Consider the following 16,129-nt stretch of genomic DNA (forward strand, 5'->3'; position numbering starts at 1 on the left):
GTCTCTTACAGTTAAGAAAACTATCCTCAAAGATGACTGTCTAATTTAGAAATGAAGAAATTGAGGCCCAGTGCTTGAGACTAGTCAAGGAATGAGTCAAGAAGGATAGGATCAGGAAGACACAGAGATTCTGGCATCATCATCATGATTAATGTCAAGCACTTATTGCTGGGCACTGTGTTCCTGACTTTATCTGGATTATCTCATTTAATCCTCATATCATCCTTTTGAGAACAGGTAGTCATTTTTTTTTCATTGAAAAAAAAAAAAAAAAGATAGAATTGTAGCTTAGAGGTTAAGTAACTTGTCCAGGGGTTCTGGATGTCTTGGTGATAGACTGTGCTGTTTTATAAAATGGAGAATATTTAATATGTTTTTACCTATTGACAGTTCGCATCACTTTAGCTATCCAGGGAATCTTAACTCCTCATGGAGGAATGCTAAAATGCTTCACTAAATTGACTTGGGAGAGTGGGGTCTGATGATGTCCAGCAATATGTCATATGACATATCAGTCATATCTGGCATTAACCAGCCTGCTTCCTTTATGATTTTATGGAAACATTGTATCATTCATAAGTATCCCATTCTAGTTAAAAGAAGTCAAAGTATCCCATTCTAGTTAAAAGAAGTCAGAAATACCTTTGCCTTTGCTTTTCATAGAGTGTACTGAATAAAAATGGTTAGAGAGGCCGGGCGTGGTGGCTCATGCCTGTAATCCTAGCACTTTGGGAGACTGAGGTAGGTGGATCACTTGAGGTCAGGAGTTCGAGACCAGCCTGGCCAATATGGTAAAACCCCGTCTCTGCTAAAAATACAAAAATCAGCTGGGCTTGGTGGTGCACCTGTAATCTTAGTTACTTGGGAGGCTGAGGCACAAGAATTGCTTGAACCCAGGAGGCAGAGGTTGCAGTGAGCCAAGATCACACCACTGCCCTCCAGCCTGGGCAACAGAGTGAGACTCTGTCTCAAAAAAAAAAAAAAAAAAAAATTGGTTAGAGAGGCCAAAGAATGGGATAGGGAGAGAGGTGGAAAGAGATGAGGCTCTAGGCAGAAATGGCAAGCCTGCGAAGCAGACAGCCCTATTGATTCATGCTGTGAACTGCATTCTGGAGCAAAGAATTGAAATCCATTATGCCAAGTGCATAGCCTGCAAATCCCTTTGAAAAGCAGTTAGGTGCCATCTAATCCCAAATCATTTAAAAATAATTTTGAAGTACCCAGAATTCTAAAATGCCCTAAGCAGTTTGTCTTGAAGAACAGTGAAATGGATGGAAAAATAGCATTTTTAATGGTATCTTTCTCTCATATATATTTAATTGTGTGACTTAGTGTGTGAAATTGTTTTAGATTAGTACAAATCCGGGGGCTAGGATATATTCCCTTGGATATTCTGAAACTCATATAAAACAGGATATGGAAGGGTAGCTTATCAGGTAGCTTAAACATTCTTTTCTAATTTTGCCATAATATCAGACTTTGGAAAAAGTTGCAAGAATAGTACAAAGAATTCTTATGTACCCTTTACCCAGATTTTCCAAATGTTCACATTTTACTGTGTTTCCAAAGACCTCAGAAAACTGAAAATTTGGTTATCTACATAGAAACAAATCACCTAAAGAATAAAGACATAGCAGGATTAGTTTAAGAGAGCAGTTACTCAGATGAACAAAGGATTTTAGAATCAAAAGATCTCAAGATGGAAAAAGGCTTCTATAATGGAGTAGGACAAAATAAGATAAAAATTTTACATAAATAAATAGTTACGTTCTTTTTACATGTAGCCATAGAGGTCATATTTCTATATCTATATGGTTGACATTTTTTGGTAAACTCCAGATGTGTAGTGCTATATACTGTTACATGATAGTCAAATTTTTAATGTGTGTATATGTTTGTGTGGGTTTGTATTAATACAAGTAGAGTACGTTTGTATTAGTGTTACTGTACAACTAAAGCACTCAGCTTTTCAATATACATCAAAATTTGAAATATGTATGCCTTTTGACCCAGCAATTTACTTTCAAGAGTTTATTATTCTTAAAATAATTTATTTTTTAAAATAATCATCAAATAGTATACAAAATTTTTAATAAAGATAATACAGGCTGGTTATATTATTCTACTGTAAGATTAGTCACTTCTTTTTTTTAATTTATTTTTATTTGTTTATTTATTTTTTTGCGACAGAGTCTTGCTCTGTCGCCCAGGCTAGAATGCAGTGGTGCATCTCAGCTCACTGTAAGCTCCGCCTCCCAAGTTCATACCAATCTCCTGCCTCAGCCTCCTGAGTAGCTGGGACTACAGGCGCCCGCCACCATGCCCAGCTAATTTTTTGTATTTTTTTAGTAGAGATGGGGTTTCACCGTGCTAGCCAGGATGGTCTTGATCTCCTGACCTCGTGATCTGCCTGCCTTGGCCTCCCAAAGTGCTGGGATTACAGGCGTGAGCCACTGCGCCCGGCTAGATTAGTCACTTCTTTGCACAGAAATTACACTGGTATATAGGGTGATTTTTTAAAAGTTAGTTGTAAAATATACATAACAATAAATTTACCATCATAATCATTTTTAGGCATAAGGTTCAGTAGTGTTAAGTACATTCACACTGTTGTGCAGCCAATCTCTCTGTTCTCCCAGCCCCTGACAACTACTAGTCTACTTTCTGTCCCTATGAATTTGACTACTCTAGGTGCCTCATATAAGTAGAATCATACAGTATTTGTTCTTTTTTGTGGCTGGCTCATTTCACTGAGCAGAATATCCTCAAGGTTGATCCATGTTGTAGCATGAGTCAGAATTTCCTTTTTTAAAAAACTGGTTTTAAATAAGACTATTTTTTGGAGCAGTTTTAAGTTTACAGCAAAATTGAGTAGATGATACAGATAATTCCCCTATACTTCTCTCCCTTACACTCGTACAGCTCCCCCACTATCAACATCCTGCACCAGAGTGGTACATTTGGTTCCAATTGTTGAGCCCACATTGACACATTGTTATTACCCAAAGTCCATAGTTTACATTAGGGTTCCTTCATGGTATTTTACGTTCTATGTATTTGAACAAATGTATAACTCATATCCACCATTATTGTATCATATAGAGTGGTTTCACTGCCCTGAAAATCCTCTGTGCTCTGCCTGTTCATCCCTCCCTTCCCCCTAATCCTTGGTAACCTCTAATCTTTTTACCATCCCCATAGTTTTGCTTTTCCAGAAGGCTATGTGATTGGAATCATAAGTGTATAGCCTTTTCATATTGGCTTTTTTCACTTAGCAATATGCATTTAAGCTTCTTCTACATTTTCTCATAGCTTGAAAGCTCATTTCTTTTTAGTGCTGAATGATATTCTGTTGTCTGGATGTACCACAGTTTATCCACTCACCTATAGAAGGACATTTTGGTGCTTCCAAGTTTGGGCAATTATGAATAAAATTATAAACATCCATGTGCAGGTTTTTATGTGGATGTAAGTTTTCAACTCCTTTGGGTAAATACAAAGGAGTATAATTGCTGGATTGTATGGTAAGAGTATGTTTACTTTTATAACAGACTGCCACACTGTCTTCCAAAGTGGCTGTACTATGTTGCATTCCCACCAGCAATGAATGAGAGTTCCTGTTGCTCCACATCCTCAACAGCGTTTGGTGGTGTCAATCTTTTGAGTTTTCGATATTTAAATAGATGCGTAGTGATACCTTATTGTTTTAATTTGTAATTCTTCCATGACATATGATGTTGAGCATCTTTTCATATGCTTATTTACCATCTATATATCTTCTTTGGTGAGATCTCTTCAGGTGTTTTGCCCTTTTTTAAATCGGGTTCATTTTCTTATTGTTGAGTTTTAAGAATTCCTTATTTTGGATAACAGTCCTTCTGATTCATCTTTTACAAACATTTCCTCCCTGTCTATGTCCTGTCTTCTGATTCTTTTGGCAGTGTCTTTCACAGGGCAGAAGTTTCTTGTTTTAATGGAGTCCAGCTTATCGATTTTTGCTTTTATGGATTGTGCCTTTGGCATTGTATCTTAAAAGTCATTGCCATACCCAAGGTCAACTAGATTTTCTCCTATGTTATCTTATAGGACTTTTATGGTTTTGCATTTTACATTTAGGTTTATGATCCATTTTGTATTAGTTCTTGTGAAGGGTGTAAGGTCTGTGTCTAGATTTCATTTTTTTTTTTTTTTTTTTTTTTTTTTTTTTGGTGTGTGATTGTTCACTTGTTCCAGCACCATTCATTGAAAAGACTAATTTTGCCAAACTAATGTATTGCCTTTGCTCCTTTCTCAGAGATCAACTGGCTGTATTTATGTGGGTCTATTTCTGGACTCTCCCTTCTGTTACATTGGTCTATTTCTCTGTTGTTTCACCAATACCAGACTGTCTTGATTACTGTAGGTTTATGGTAAGTCTTAAAGTTGTGTAGTATCCGTCTTCTCATTTTGTTCTTTCAATATTTTTTTTGGCTGTTCTGGGTCTCTTGTCTCTCCATGTAAACTTTAGTGTCAGTTTGTTGATATCCACAAAATAACTTGCTGGGATTTTGACTGGGACAATGTTGAATCTAGAGAGCAGGTTGGAAGAACTGACATCTTGACAGTATTGTGTCTTTCTATCCATGAACATGGAATATCTCTATTTAGTTTTTATTTGATTACTTTCATCAGAGTTTTGTATTTGTTTTCATATACATCTTGTACATATTTTGTTAGATTTATACCTTAGTATTTCACTTTTTGGTGGTACAAATGTAAATGGTATTGTGTTTTTAATTTAATTTTAGATTCCACTTATTCATTTCTAGTATATAGGAAAACAATTAACCTTGTCCCTGCAACCTTGCTGTAATTACTTACTAGTTCCAGGAGTTTTTTTTTTATTGATTATTTTGGATTTTCTACATCAACAATCATGTCATCTATGAAGAAAGACAGTTCTATTTCTTCCTTCCCAATCAGGGTACCCTTTATTTCTTTTTTAAAAATCTTATTGCATTGGTTAGGACTTCCAGTACAATGTTAAAAAGAAGTGGTGAGAGGCGATTTCCTTGTCTTCTTCCTGACCTTTTTTTTTTAGACAGAGCCCCGCCGTTGCTGTGTCACCCAGGCTGGAGTGTAGTGGCATAATCTCAGCTCACCGCAACCTCTACCTCCTAGGTTCAAGCAATTCTACTGCCTTAGCCTCCTGAGTAGCTAGGATTACAGATGTGTACCACCACGCCTGGCTAATTTTTTTTTTTTTTTTTTTTTTTTTGAGACGGAGTCTTGCTCTGTCGCCCGGGCTGGAGTGCAGTGGCCGGATCTCAGCTCACTGCAAGCTCCGCCTCCCGGGTTTACGCCATTCTCCTGCCTCAGCCTCCCGAGTAGCGGGGACTACAGGCGCCCGCCACCTCGCCCGGCTAGTTTTTGTGTGTGTGTGTGTTTTTAGTAGAGACGGGGTTTCACTGTGTTAGCCAGGATGGTCTCGATCTCCTGATCTCGTGATCCGCCCGTCTCGGCCTCCCAAAGTGCTGGGATTACAGGCTTGAGCCACCGCGCCCGGCCAAATTTTTATATTTTTAGTACAGACAGGGTTTTTCCACGTTGGCCAGGCTGGTCCTGAACTCCTTACTTCAGGTGATCCACCTCCCTTGGCCTCCCAAAGTGCTGGGATTACAGGTTTGAGCCACCTCACCCAGCCTTCTTCGTAATCTTAATGGGAAAGCTTCTAGTTTTTCACAATTAAGTATGATGTTAATAGTAGGTTTTTTGTAGCTGTTCTTTATCAGGTTGAGGAAATTCCCCTCTTTCTAATTAGCATTTTCTTCCTTTTTAAGACTGAGTAATAGGTGGTACGTGTATACAACTTTTTTTTTTAACCATGCATTCATCAGTGGTCACTTGGGTTGCTTCCATGTTTTGGCTGTTGTGAATAAAGCTGCTATGAACATGGGTGTATAGATGTCTATTCAAGATCCTACTTTCAGTGTCTTCTGGGTATATATATCCAGAAGTGGAATAGCTGGATCATGTGGTAGTTCTATTTTTGGTTTTTTTTGAGGAACTAATATGTAAAATTTTATATACAAGGACAAATTTTATACTGCATTGATGTTTATTTTATAACAGCAAAAACTTGGAAGCATATTTGATCAGCAGGTGACTGGTTATATAAATTATGACACATGGATATAATAAAGTATTATGCAGCTCTTTGAAAAAGATATGGTAGATCTGTATGTTTTGACATGCAACAATGTCCAGATATATTGTAATATGAAAAAGACAATATGTATAATATGAACCTGTTTTTATTTTAAATCTATGTATGTATGCTCCGAATTTATTTTTCAAAAATAATGAACTTCTGGGATGGGGAGGAGTGGAGATTATAAATGTGATAGAAGAGCCAACTTTTAACTTTACTGCTTTATTAATTACTGTATCATTTTGGGGTTTAAAGGAAGCACAGTTTTTTGTTTTTTTTGAGGGGGAGGGGGTTTGTTTGTTTGTTTGTTTGTTTTTGAGACCGAGTCTTGCTCTGTCGCCCAGTCTAGAGTAAATGGCACAACCTTGGCTCACTGCAACCTCTACTTCCCAGGTTCAAGCACTTCTCCTGCCTCAGCCTCCCAAGTAGCTGGGATTACAGGCGCCCGCCACCACGTCCGGCTAATTTTTTTTTTTTTTAATAGAGACAGGGTTTTGCCATGTTGGCCAGGCTGGTCTCGAACTCCTGACCTCAGGTGATCCACCTGCCTGGGCCTCTCAAAGTGCTGGGACTATAGGCACGTGCTGCCATGCCCTCAAGAAGCAGTTTTATAAGCAGAAAGACCAATTTGAATTTTTGGGAAAAAAGTTGACTCTCACTTGTCTTTGACATACAGAGAAAATGTTAAGTATTTCACTTATTTACTAAGTGTTTTTATGTCCACAAGGTCAAATGCTAGTCACTGAGGTATCTTGAGTATCTTTTTATTGTTATATTTGAATGTCTTTTTATTATTAAGGGTATCTGTTGTTTTGTGATCTGAGGTATAAAATTAGTACAGCGAATTTCCATCAAAATGGTTTCACATAAGGAACACCACTCTGTCATTTTTATGTCACATTTGAGTGGTGCTTCCCATTTCCTATGACTTGGTATGGCATGGTAAGTAGCGAAATTGGAAGTTTGTCAAGTTTCCTCTGATCTTGAAGAAAATATCTCTTAGTTTAAGCATTATGTTATATTACACACTGAATCCTGTTCTTTTTCTTTTTTGTCTGACCGTAGAACTTCATGGAGGAACACGGAGTGACCCAAACTGAACATATGGCTACCATAGAAGCACATGCAGTGGCCCAGCAAGTGCAGCAGGTCCATGTGGCTACTTACACTGAGCACAGTATGCTGAGTGCTGATGAAGACTCGCCTTCTTCTCCTGAGGACACCTCTTATGATGACTCAGATATACTCAACTCCACAGCAGCTGATGAGGTGACAGCTCATCTGGCTGCTGCAGGTAATGTTGTTTGGATTAGAAGCTCTTCTGTAATTTTTATTCATTTATTTATTTATTTATTTTGGAGACAGTGTCTTGCTCTGTTGCCCAGGCTGGAGTGCAGCGGCACAATCACGATTCACTGCAGCCTTGATCTTCCGGGTTCAAGTGACCCTCCCATCGCAGTCAGCCTCCGGAGTCGCTGGGACTGCTGATGCGTACCACCACATCTGGCTCATTTTTGTATATTTTGTAGAGACAGAAATCTCACTGTGTTATGCAGACTGGCCTCAAACTTCTGGGCTCAAGCGATCCTTCTGCCTCGGCCTCCTAAATTACTGGGATTACAGGTGTGAGTTACCATGCCTGGCCTTTATCACAACTTTTTTAAGCCTTGCAGTTATAACTTGAGCCTGTATTGTACTGAGGCTTGAGGTCTAGAATCACTTACTATCAGTGTTGTGACTTTGGTTTTATTTTTTCATCTATTCTGCCTGTGTTTTGGCTTTAAACTGAAGCATTTATTCCAATTACATTAAACAGAATCACTGACACATATTTAGATTTAAATTTACCTTCTTTTCTATATGCTTTCTCTTTGCCCTACCTGTTCTGTTTACTTTTCTCTTGGCGTTTTCTTTTGTAGTGATTGAAAATTTTCTATTTTTTCATTTCTTTTCTTGTTAGTTTGAAAGTTATAAGCTTTTACTATTATCAATACCTGTAGAAATTATAGCATACATCCTTTATTTATCAATGTCTTATGTTGACTAGGCTCAGTGGCTCACACCTGTAATCCCAACACTTTGGGAGGCCAAGGTGGGAGGATCACTTTAGCCCAGGAGTTTGAGACCAGCCTGGGCAATGTAGTGCGATCTCATCTCTACCCAAAAAAAAAAAATTAGCTGGGTGTGGTGATGTGCTTCCTAGTCCCAACTACTTAGGAGGCTGTGGTGGGATGACTGATCACTTGAGCCCAGGTGTTTGAGGGTGCAGTGAGCTATGATTACACCACTGCACTACAGCCTGAGTAACAGAGTGAGAGCCTTGTGTCCAGTTGAAAAAAAAGGGAAAAGCAAAAAGTTGTATGTACTTGAAACTTTTAACCTCTCTACAGGGATAATACAAATTTCTTAGAACACTTGCATTTCATGCGCCCGTCCTATATGCTATTATTGTCCTTTGGTATACAGTTGGCTCTCTTTACTGTGGATTCCACATCTGTACATTCAACCAATTTTGAATCAAAAGTATTAGGAAAAAAAATTAAAAGTAACAATATAACAATTAAAAATAATACAAATAAAAGGCCAATACAATATAACAACTATTTATATAGTATTTACATTGTATTAGGTACTATAATATTAGCATTAGTAACCTAGAGATGATACAGAAGGAAGTGCATAGGTTATGTGCAAATGCTACACCATTTTATTTCAGGGACTTAAGCATCTGCACATCAAGGTGCTGGAACCAATTTCACGAGGGTTTGAAGGGACAACTGTATTTTAAACACCACAAGACAATTTTTTGTTTGTTTGTTTGTTTGAGATGGAGTCTCACTCTGTCACCCAGGCTGGAGGGCAGTGGCGCAATCTTGGCTCACTGCAACCTCTGCCTCCTGGGTTGGAGCAACTCTCCTGTCTCAGCCTCCTGAGTAGCTGGGATTACAGGTGTGTGCCACCATGCCCAGCTAATTTTTGTGTTTTTAGTAGAGATGGGGTTTCACCCTGTTGGCCAGGCGGGTCTTGAACTCCTGACCTCAGGTGATCCACCCACCTTGGCCTCCCAGAGTGCTGGGATTATAGGCGTGAGCCACTGCATCCAGCCAACAATATTTTTATTTAATAAATAATATTCATTTTTTTTTTCCTGTATCTCCAACTGGTCTCCTGAGATGGATTTTCTTCCGCCTAAAAATACCATTTAGTATTTATGTTAGCATGGATCTGCTAGTAGCAAGTTCTATTTTTGCTTGTCTATGAATGTTTTTATTTAAACTTCAACCTCGAAGGATGTTTTCACTGAGTATGGAATTCTAGCTTGGTGGTTATTCTTTCCTCATGTTGAAAGGTACTATTCCGCTGTCTTCTGGATTCCATTGTTGCTATTGAGAATTCAGCTATTTCATTCTAACTGCTAGTCTTTCAAAGATTATCTCCCACATAGCCTGCCCCCTCTCCCCACTCAACTGATTTTTCTCTTTAGTTTTTGTGATGTATTTGGCTCTGATTTCTATTTATTTATTCTGTTTAGGATTTTTTTGTACATCTTGACTATGTGGACCAATGTCATCAATTCTGGGACATTTTAGCCACTAGATTTTGCTTCTGCTGCATTCCATCTCTTTTCATTCCATGGCTCCAGTTACTTATGTTAGTCTTCCTCACTTGTATGTCTCTTACTGTCTGTTCTGTATGTATCATCTTTCTGTGTAGTTTCTTCTGTCTTTCAACTTGTGATTTTCTTCTTTAGCTATTGTATTAGTCCGTTTTCACGCTGCTTATAAGAGATACCCATGACTGGGAAGAAAGAGGTTTTAATGGACTTACAGTTCCACCTGGTTGGGGAGGCCTCACAATCATGGTGGAAGGCAAGGAAGAGCAAGTCATGTCTTGCATGGATGGCAGCAGGCAAAAAGAGAGAGAGCTTGTGCAGGGGAACTTCTCCTTTTAAAACCATCAGATCTTGTGAGACTTATTCACTATCACAAGAACAGCATGGGAAAGATCTGCCCCCATGATTCAATTACCTCCCACCAGGTCCTTCCCACAACATGTGGGAATTATGGGAGTACAATTCAAGATGAGATTTGAGTGGGGACATAGAGCCAAACCATATCATTCCGCCCTGGCCCCTCCTAAATTTCATGTCCTCACATTTCAAAACCAATCATGCCTTCCCAACAGTCCCCCAAAGTCTTAACTCATTTTAGCATTAACTTAAAAGTCCACAGTCCAAAGTCTCATCTGAGACAAGGCAAATCCCTTCTGCCTATGAGCCTGTAAAATCAAAAGCAAGTTAGTTACTTCCTAGATGGCAGTGGGGGTACAGGGACTGGACAAATACAGCCATTCCAAATGGGGGAAATTGGCCAGACAAAAGGGCTACAGGCCCCATGCAAGTCCAGAATCCAGCAGGGCAGTCAAATCTTTTATTTTTTTATTTTTTTATTTTTTTGAGGCGGAGTTTCGCTCTGTCGCCCAGGCTGGAGTGCAGTGGCCGGATCTCAGCTCACTGCAAGCTCCGCCTCCCGGGTTCACGCCATTCTCCTGCCTCAAGACTCCCGAGTAGCTGGGACTACAGGCGCCCGCCACCTCGCCCGGCTAGATTTTTGTATTTTTTAGTAGAGACGGGGTTTCATCAGGTTAGCCAGGATGGTCTTGATCTCCTGACCTCGTGATCCGCCCGTCTCGGCCTCCCAAAGTGCTGGGATTACAGGCTTGAGCCACCGCGCCCGGCCTGGCAGTCAAATCTTAAAGCTCCAAAATGATCTCCTTTGATTCCGTGTCTCACATCCAGGTCATGCTGATGCAAGAGGTGGGGTCCCATGGTCTTGGACAGCTCTGCCCCCTGTAGCTTTGCAGGATACAGCCTCCCTCTCAACTACTTTCATGGGCTGGTGTTGAGTGTGTGTGGCTTTTCCAGGCAAACAATGCAAGCTGTCGGTGGATCTACCGTTCTGGGGGCCGGAGGACAGTGGCCCTCTTCTCACAGCTCCACTAGGCAGCGCTCCAGAAGGGACTCTGTGTGGGGTCTCCAATCCAACCCCACATTTCCCTTCCACACTGCCCAAGCAGAGTTTCTCCATGAGGGCCCCACCCCTGCAGCAAACTTCTGCCCTGCATATCCAGGCATTTTCATATATCTCTGAAATCCAGGCATAGGTTCCTAAACTCCAGTCCTTGACTTCTGTACACTTGCAGGCTCAACACCTTTGTGGAAGCTGCCAAGACCTGGGGCTTGCATCCCCTGAAGCCATGGCCCGAGCTCTGTGTCGGCCCCTTTCAGCCACAGCTGAGCAGCTAGGATGCAAGACACCAAGCCCCTAGGCTGCACACAGCACAGGGACCCTGGGCCCAGCCCTTGAAACCTCCTAGGTATCCAGGCCTGTGATGGGAGGGGCTTCCATGAAGACCTCTGACATGATCTGGAGACATTTTTTCCATTGTCTTGGGGATTAACATTCATCTCCTTGTTACTTATGCAAATTTCTGCATCCAGCTTGAATTTCTCCTCAGAAAATGGGATTTTCTTTTCTATGGCATTGTCAGGCTGCAAATTTTCTGAACTTTCATGTTTTCCTTCCCTTATAAAACTGAATGCCTTTAACAGCACCCAAGTCACCTCTTGAATGCTTTGCTGCTTAGAAATTTCTTCTGCCAGATACCCTAAATCGTCTCTCTCAAGTTCAAAGTTCCACAAATCTCTAGGGCAGGGGCAAAATGCCACCAGTCTCTTTGCTGAAAATAACAAGAGTCACCTTTGTTCCAGTTCCCAACAAGTTTCTCATTTCCACCTGAGACCATATCAACCTGGACTTTATTGTCCATATCACTGTCAGCATTTTGGGTAAAGCCATTCAGCAAGTCTCTAGGAAGTTCCAAACTTTCCCACATTTTCCTGTCTTATACTGAGCCCTCCAAACTATTTGAACCCCTGCCTGTCCCAAAGTTGCTTCCACATTTTTAGGTATCTTTTCAGCAGCACCCCATTCCTGGCACCAATTTACTGTATTAGTCCATTTTCACACTGCTGATAAGGACATACTCCAGACTGTGACGAAAAAGAGGTTTCAGTGGACTCACAGATCTGTGTGGCTGGGGAGGCCTCACAATCATGGCGGAAGGCAAGGAGGAGCAAGTCATGTCTTACGTGGATAACAGCAGGCAAAGGGTGAGAGAGCTTGTGCAGGGGAATTCCTCTTTTTTAAACCCCCAGATCTCATGAGACTTACCATCACAAGAACAGCACTGGAAAGACCTGCCCTCCTGATTCAGTTACCTCCCACCAGGTTCCTCCCACAACATGTGGGAATTATGAGAGTACAATTCAAGATGAGATTTGGGTGGGGACGCAGCCAAACCATATCAGCAGTGTTTAAGGTGCCTTTTTTATGTTCTCTTTTCTTTGTTTTTTCTTTATTTGTTAAGGTACTTTTAAATATGTTCATTGCCTTATTAATTTTGGTAATTGTTAGTAGTTTAACCAAAACTAACCGTTTTTTTCCCTCCAGTTTTAGAATTTCTAGTGTGTGTGTGTGTGTGTGTGTGTGTGTGTGTGTGTGTGTATTTCCTCCCAGATTTTCACTGAACAGTTTCCAATAGTGGAAAAAAATTTCTTTTAAGCAAATAATTTTATAATTTACCTGGTAATTCTCTCTCAAGTCCCAATGAGTCTGTTTCTGTTACATGTTGTTAATGTCATTTCTTGTTCACGTTGGCTGTTTTCTTGGTGTACTGTTATATTTCAATGAATGCTGGATGCTGTGTTTGGAAAATTATTTCTAGAAATAATTTGGGGCCTAGTATAATGTTATCTTCCTCTAGAGAGGATTTTTGTTTGCTTCTGCCAGATGCCTGAGGGCACTAGAAATCCTGGATCATCTTAATCCAATTTAAGATTTTGAGATTTTTCTGGGCTACTAAATTACTTAAAGCTGGGCTACATTTTATATCATTCACTCTCCTGTTTACATTGAACTTTTAGCACCATGGTGGAAAGGACTTCATATAAACCATGCCTGAATGGGTATGATATTAGATATTGATCTTAGAAGGTATTTAGAAAAGCTGGACAAGAAATTAATGATGAAGAATGGCCAAAATACTACATGTTTTGAATATATGCTGTATTTAAGAAGAGGAAGACAGATGCAATGACAAACACCCTTATTACTGTCAATTACTGTCCACTGTGTATTTCTGGAGTGGTGAATTTAAAAATAAGTCTTAGTGGCAAAACACATGAAATGTTTGTAAAATATGTTTTGTGAAATGCTCATGTGTTCCAGCAGAGGGCATCTTAACATCATGAATCCAGGTCCACTGCTTTTCTATGAAGGAAGACGCTTTTGAGACATGGCTTTGCTGTATTACTGTACCGCTTTGTCATAGTGTTAAGACCAGGAAAAGACTTTAATTTGACTCCTTTGTGTGGCACATGCGGAAAGTGAGACACAACTGGTAGAAATGACTTACCATTTGATCATTTAATATTCAATTATTGAGGAATTATAATGTATAGTGCATATATGTAACTTATGTAGATACTATGAACAAGGCAGGCAAGAGTTTGCTTCTTAGGAGTGCAAAAGGCTTATTAGGGGGAGAAAAAGAGTTTGTTTCTGAAGGAGCTTTCATCCAGTGGTGGGGGAGGGCTACCAATAATAAAGTAAAATAATTTGAGAAAGCATTGGATCTTCTGAATAAAATAATGAGAGAAGGTAATGGAGAGAGAAGGACAGCAGATTGCTGCTAGTTTGGGTGGTCTGGGAAGGCTTCTCTGAGGAGGCAGGTTGTGACTGACAGGCAGTTAGGTGTCAGCAAAGGGGAGTGCATTTCAGACTGAGAAACATTGAAAGCAAGGACTTGCAGATGGGAAATGGGAAGGAAGCCAGTGTGGTTGGAGCCTTGTGAGGCAGGCATGAGTCAGACCACCCAGGGCCTAGGGGCTGTGTGTGGTAAGGAATTTCGAGAGGCAGCAGAGCACAGTGCTTACCTGCCCAGGCTCTGGAATCAGGCTTCCTGGGTTGGAATCCCAACTCTACTTAACCAGCTTGGGAATTTTTCTGAGGAGCTGATCTGTAGCATTCATCATATCTGAAAGGTGACCCAGAAAAGGTAAATGACCATTTACTATATTGTGTTGCCCCTCAGAAACACTTCTAATTCTCTGCAGCACAGACAGCCCCTGATTATTGTTGATTTTCAAGAAAAAAAAAGTTTATAAGTAGTGCAACTAAATGAAATCTTCAAGTAATAAAACAACAATATCTCAAGTTGGTTGACCTCTTTTAGTATCAATCACCAGTATGTTGGTTTTTGTTGTTGTTTCCTGAGACAGGGTTTCACTCCATTGCCCAGACTGGAGTGCAGTGGTACAATCATGACTTACTGCAGCCTCAACCTCCTTGGACTCAGGTGATCCTCCCACCTCAGCCTCCTGGACAGGTGCATGCCACCATGCCCAGCTAATTTTTAAATTTTTTGCAGACATGCCGTTTTGCCATGTTGTCCAGGGCTGGTCTTGAACTCCAGGGCTCAAGCGATCCTCCTGCCTTGGCCTCCCAAAGTGTTGGGATTACAGACGTGAGCCACTGGGCCTAGCCCTAGAGGACTTCTTTTTAAACAAAATTGGATTTATTATTTCATTTTCTTTGAAATGATAAGAGATAGGGTAATAAAGAAGTGGAGAAAGATTCACATGGTCTATAGACATAATTAGTATCTTGAGAGTGATAGTTTTGGTAAATTGTCCAGCAAGTAGAAAATACTTGAATATTTGAATCATACAGAGAAGTATCAAGGTTGACGTAACGAATGCATGTGCACCCACTGCCCAGCTTTTCAGTTATTACTGCTTTCACATGTTTGCATCAAATGTTTTTAAAGAAATAAAAAGTACAGGCCAGGTGCAATGGCTCATGCCTGTAATCCCAGCACTTTGGGAGGCCGAGGCGGGCGGATCACAAGGTCAGGAGATCGAGACCATCCTGGCTAACACGATGAAACCCCGTCTACTAAAAATACGAAAAAATTAGCCAGGTGTGGTGGCGGGCGCCTGTAGTCCCAGCTATTCGGGAGGCTGAGGCAGGAGAATGGCGTGAACCCGGGAGGCAGAGTTTGCAGTGAGCTGAGATTGTGCTACTGCACTCCAGCCTGGGCGACAGAGCGAGACTCCGTCTCAAAAAAAAAAAAAAAAAAAAGAAAAGAAATAAAAAGTACAGATGTGGTTGAAATTCTCAGTGGAACTCTTTCTAATCCTGCTCCCTTCCCTCCCTCCCTCCACTGGGGTAACCAGTATTCTAGATTTGGTCTTTGTCATTCTCTTGCATTTGTCTATATTTGCTATTATGTGTCTGTATGATTAAACAATACTTAGCATTGTTTTGCATGTGTTAAATTTTATATTAATGGTATCACTGTGATACTATGTTTCTGTAATATGTTTCTCATTCAACGTTTTTTTGAGATTCACCCATGTTGATAATGTGGCTGTTTTTATTTTAACTGTTATTTGGTGTTTCATTCATTATCTGAATATTTCTTTCTCTGTTGTTGTTGTTGTTGTTTTGAGATGGAGTTTCACTCTGCTGCCCCGGCTGGAGTGCAGTGGCGTGGTCTCGGCTCACTGCAACCTCTGCCTCCTAGGTTCAAGCAATTATCCTGCCTCAACCTCCTGAGTAGCTGGAACTACAGGCACACACCACCATGCCTGGTTAATTTTTGTATTTTTAGTAGAGATGGGGTTTTACCATGTTGGCCATGCTGGTCTTGAACCTCAAGTGATCCGCCCACCCCAGCCTCCCAAAGTGTTGGGATTACAGGCGTGAGCCACGGCATCCAGCCTGAATATTTCATATATTGGTAGATACGCAGGTTGTTTGTAATTTTTTCTATTTTGACAATGTACCACAGTAATACATTTTACATTGTGACCCA

The 16,129-nt window shown here is 40.4% G+C and overlaps 1 protein-coding gene across 7 annotated transcripts in view; it reads left to right on the top strand.

Moving 5' to 3' along the window:
- The window catches only part of NRF1 (nuclear respiratory factor 1), a 149,435-nt gene that overhangs the window by 41,862 nt on the left and 91,444 nt on the right, over positions 1 to 16,129 (top strand). For all 7 annotated transcript variants that reach the window (XM_007982890.3, XM_007982896.3, XM_038004395.2 and 4 more), the window contains exon 2: positions 7,256 to 7,484. In XM_007982890.3, coding sequence (XP_007981081.1) covers positions 7,262 to 7,484 — 223 coding nt within the window. In that variant the 5' untranslated portion in view covers positions 7,256 to 7,261. The remainder of the gene's footprint in view (positions 1 to 7,255; positions 7,485 to 16,129) is intronic.

Source organism: Chlorocebus sabaeus, chromosome 21, assembly GCF_047675955.1.
Source record: "Chlorocebus sabaeus isolate Y175 chromosome 21, mChlSab1.0.hap1, whole genome shotgun sequence".
Lineage (NCBI taxonomy): Eukaryota > Metazoa > Chordata > Mammalia > Primates > Cercopithecidae > Chlorocebus > Chlorocebus sabaeus.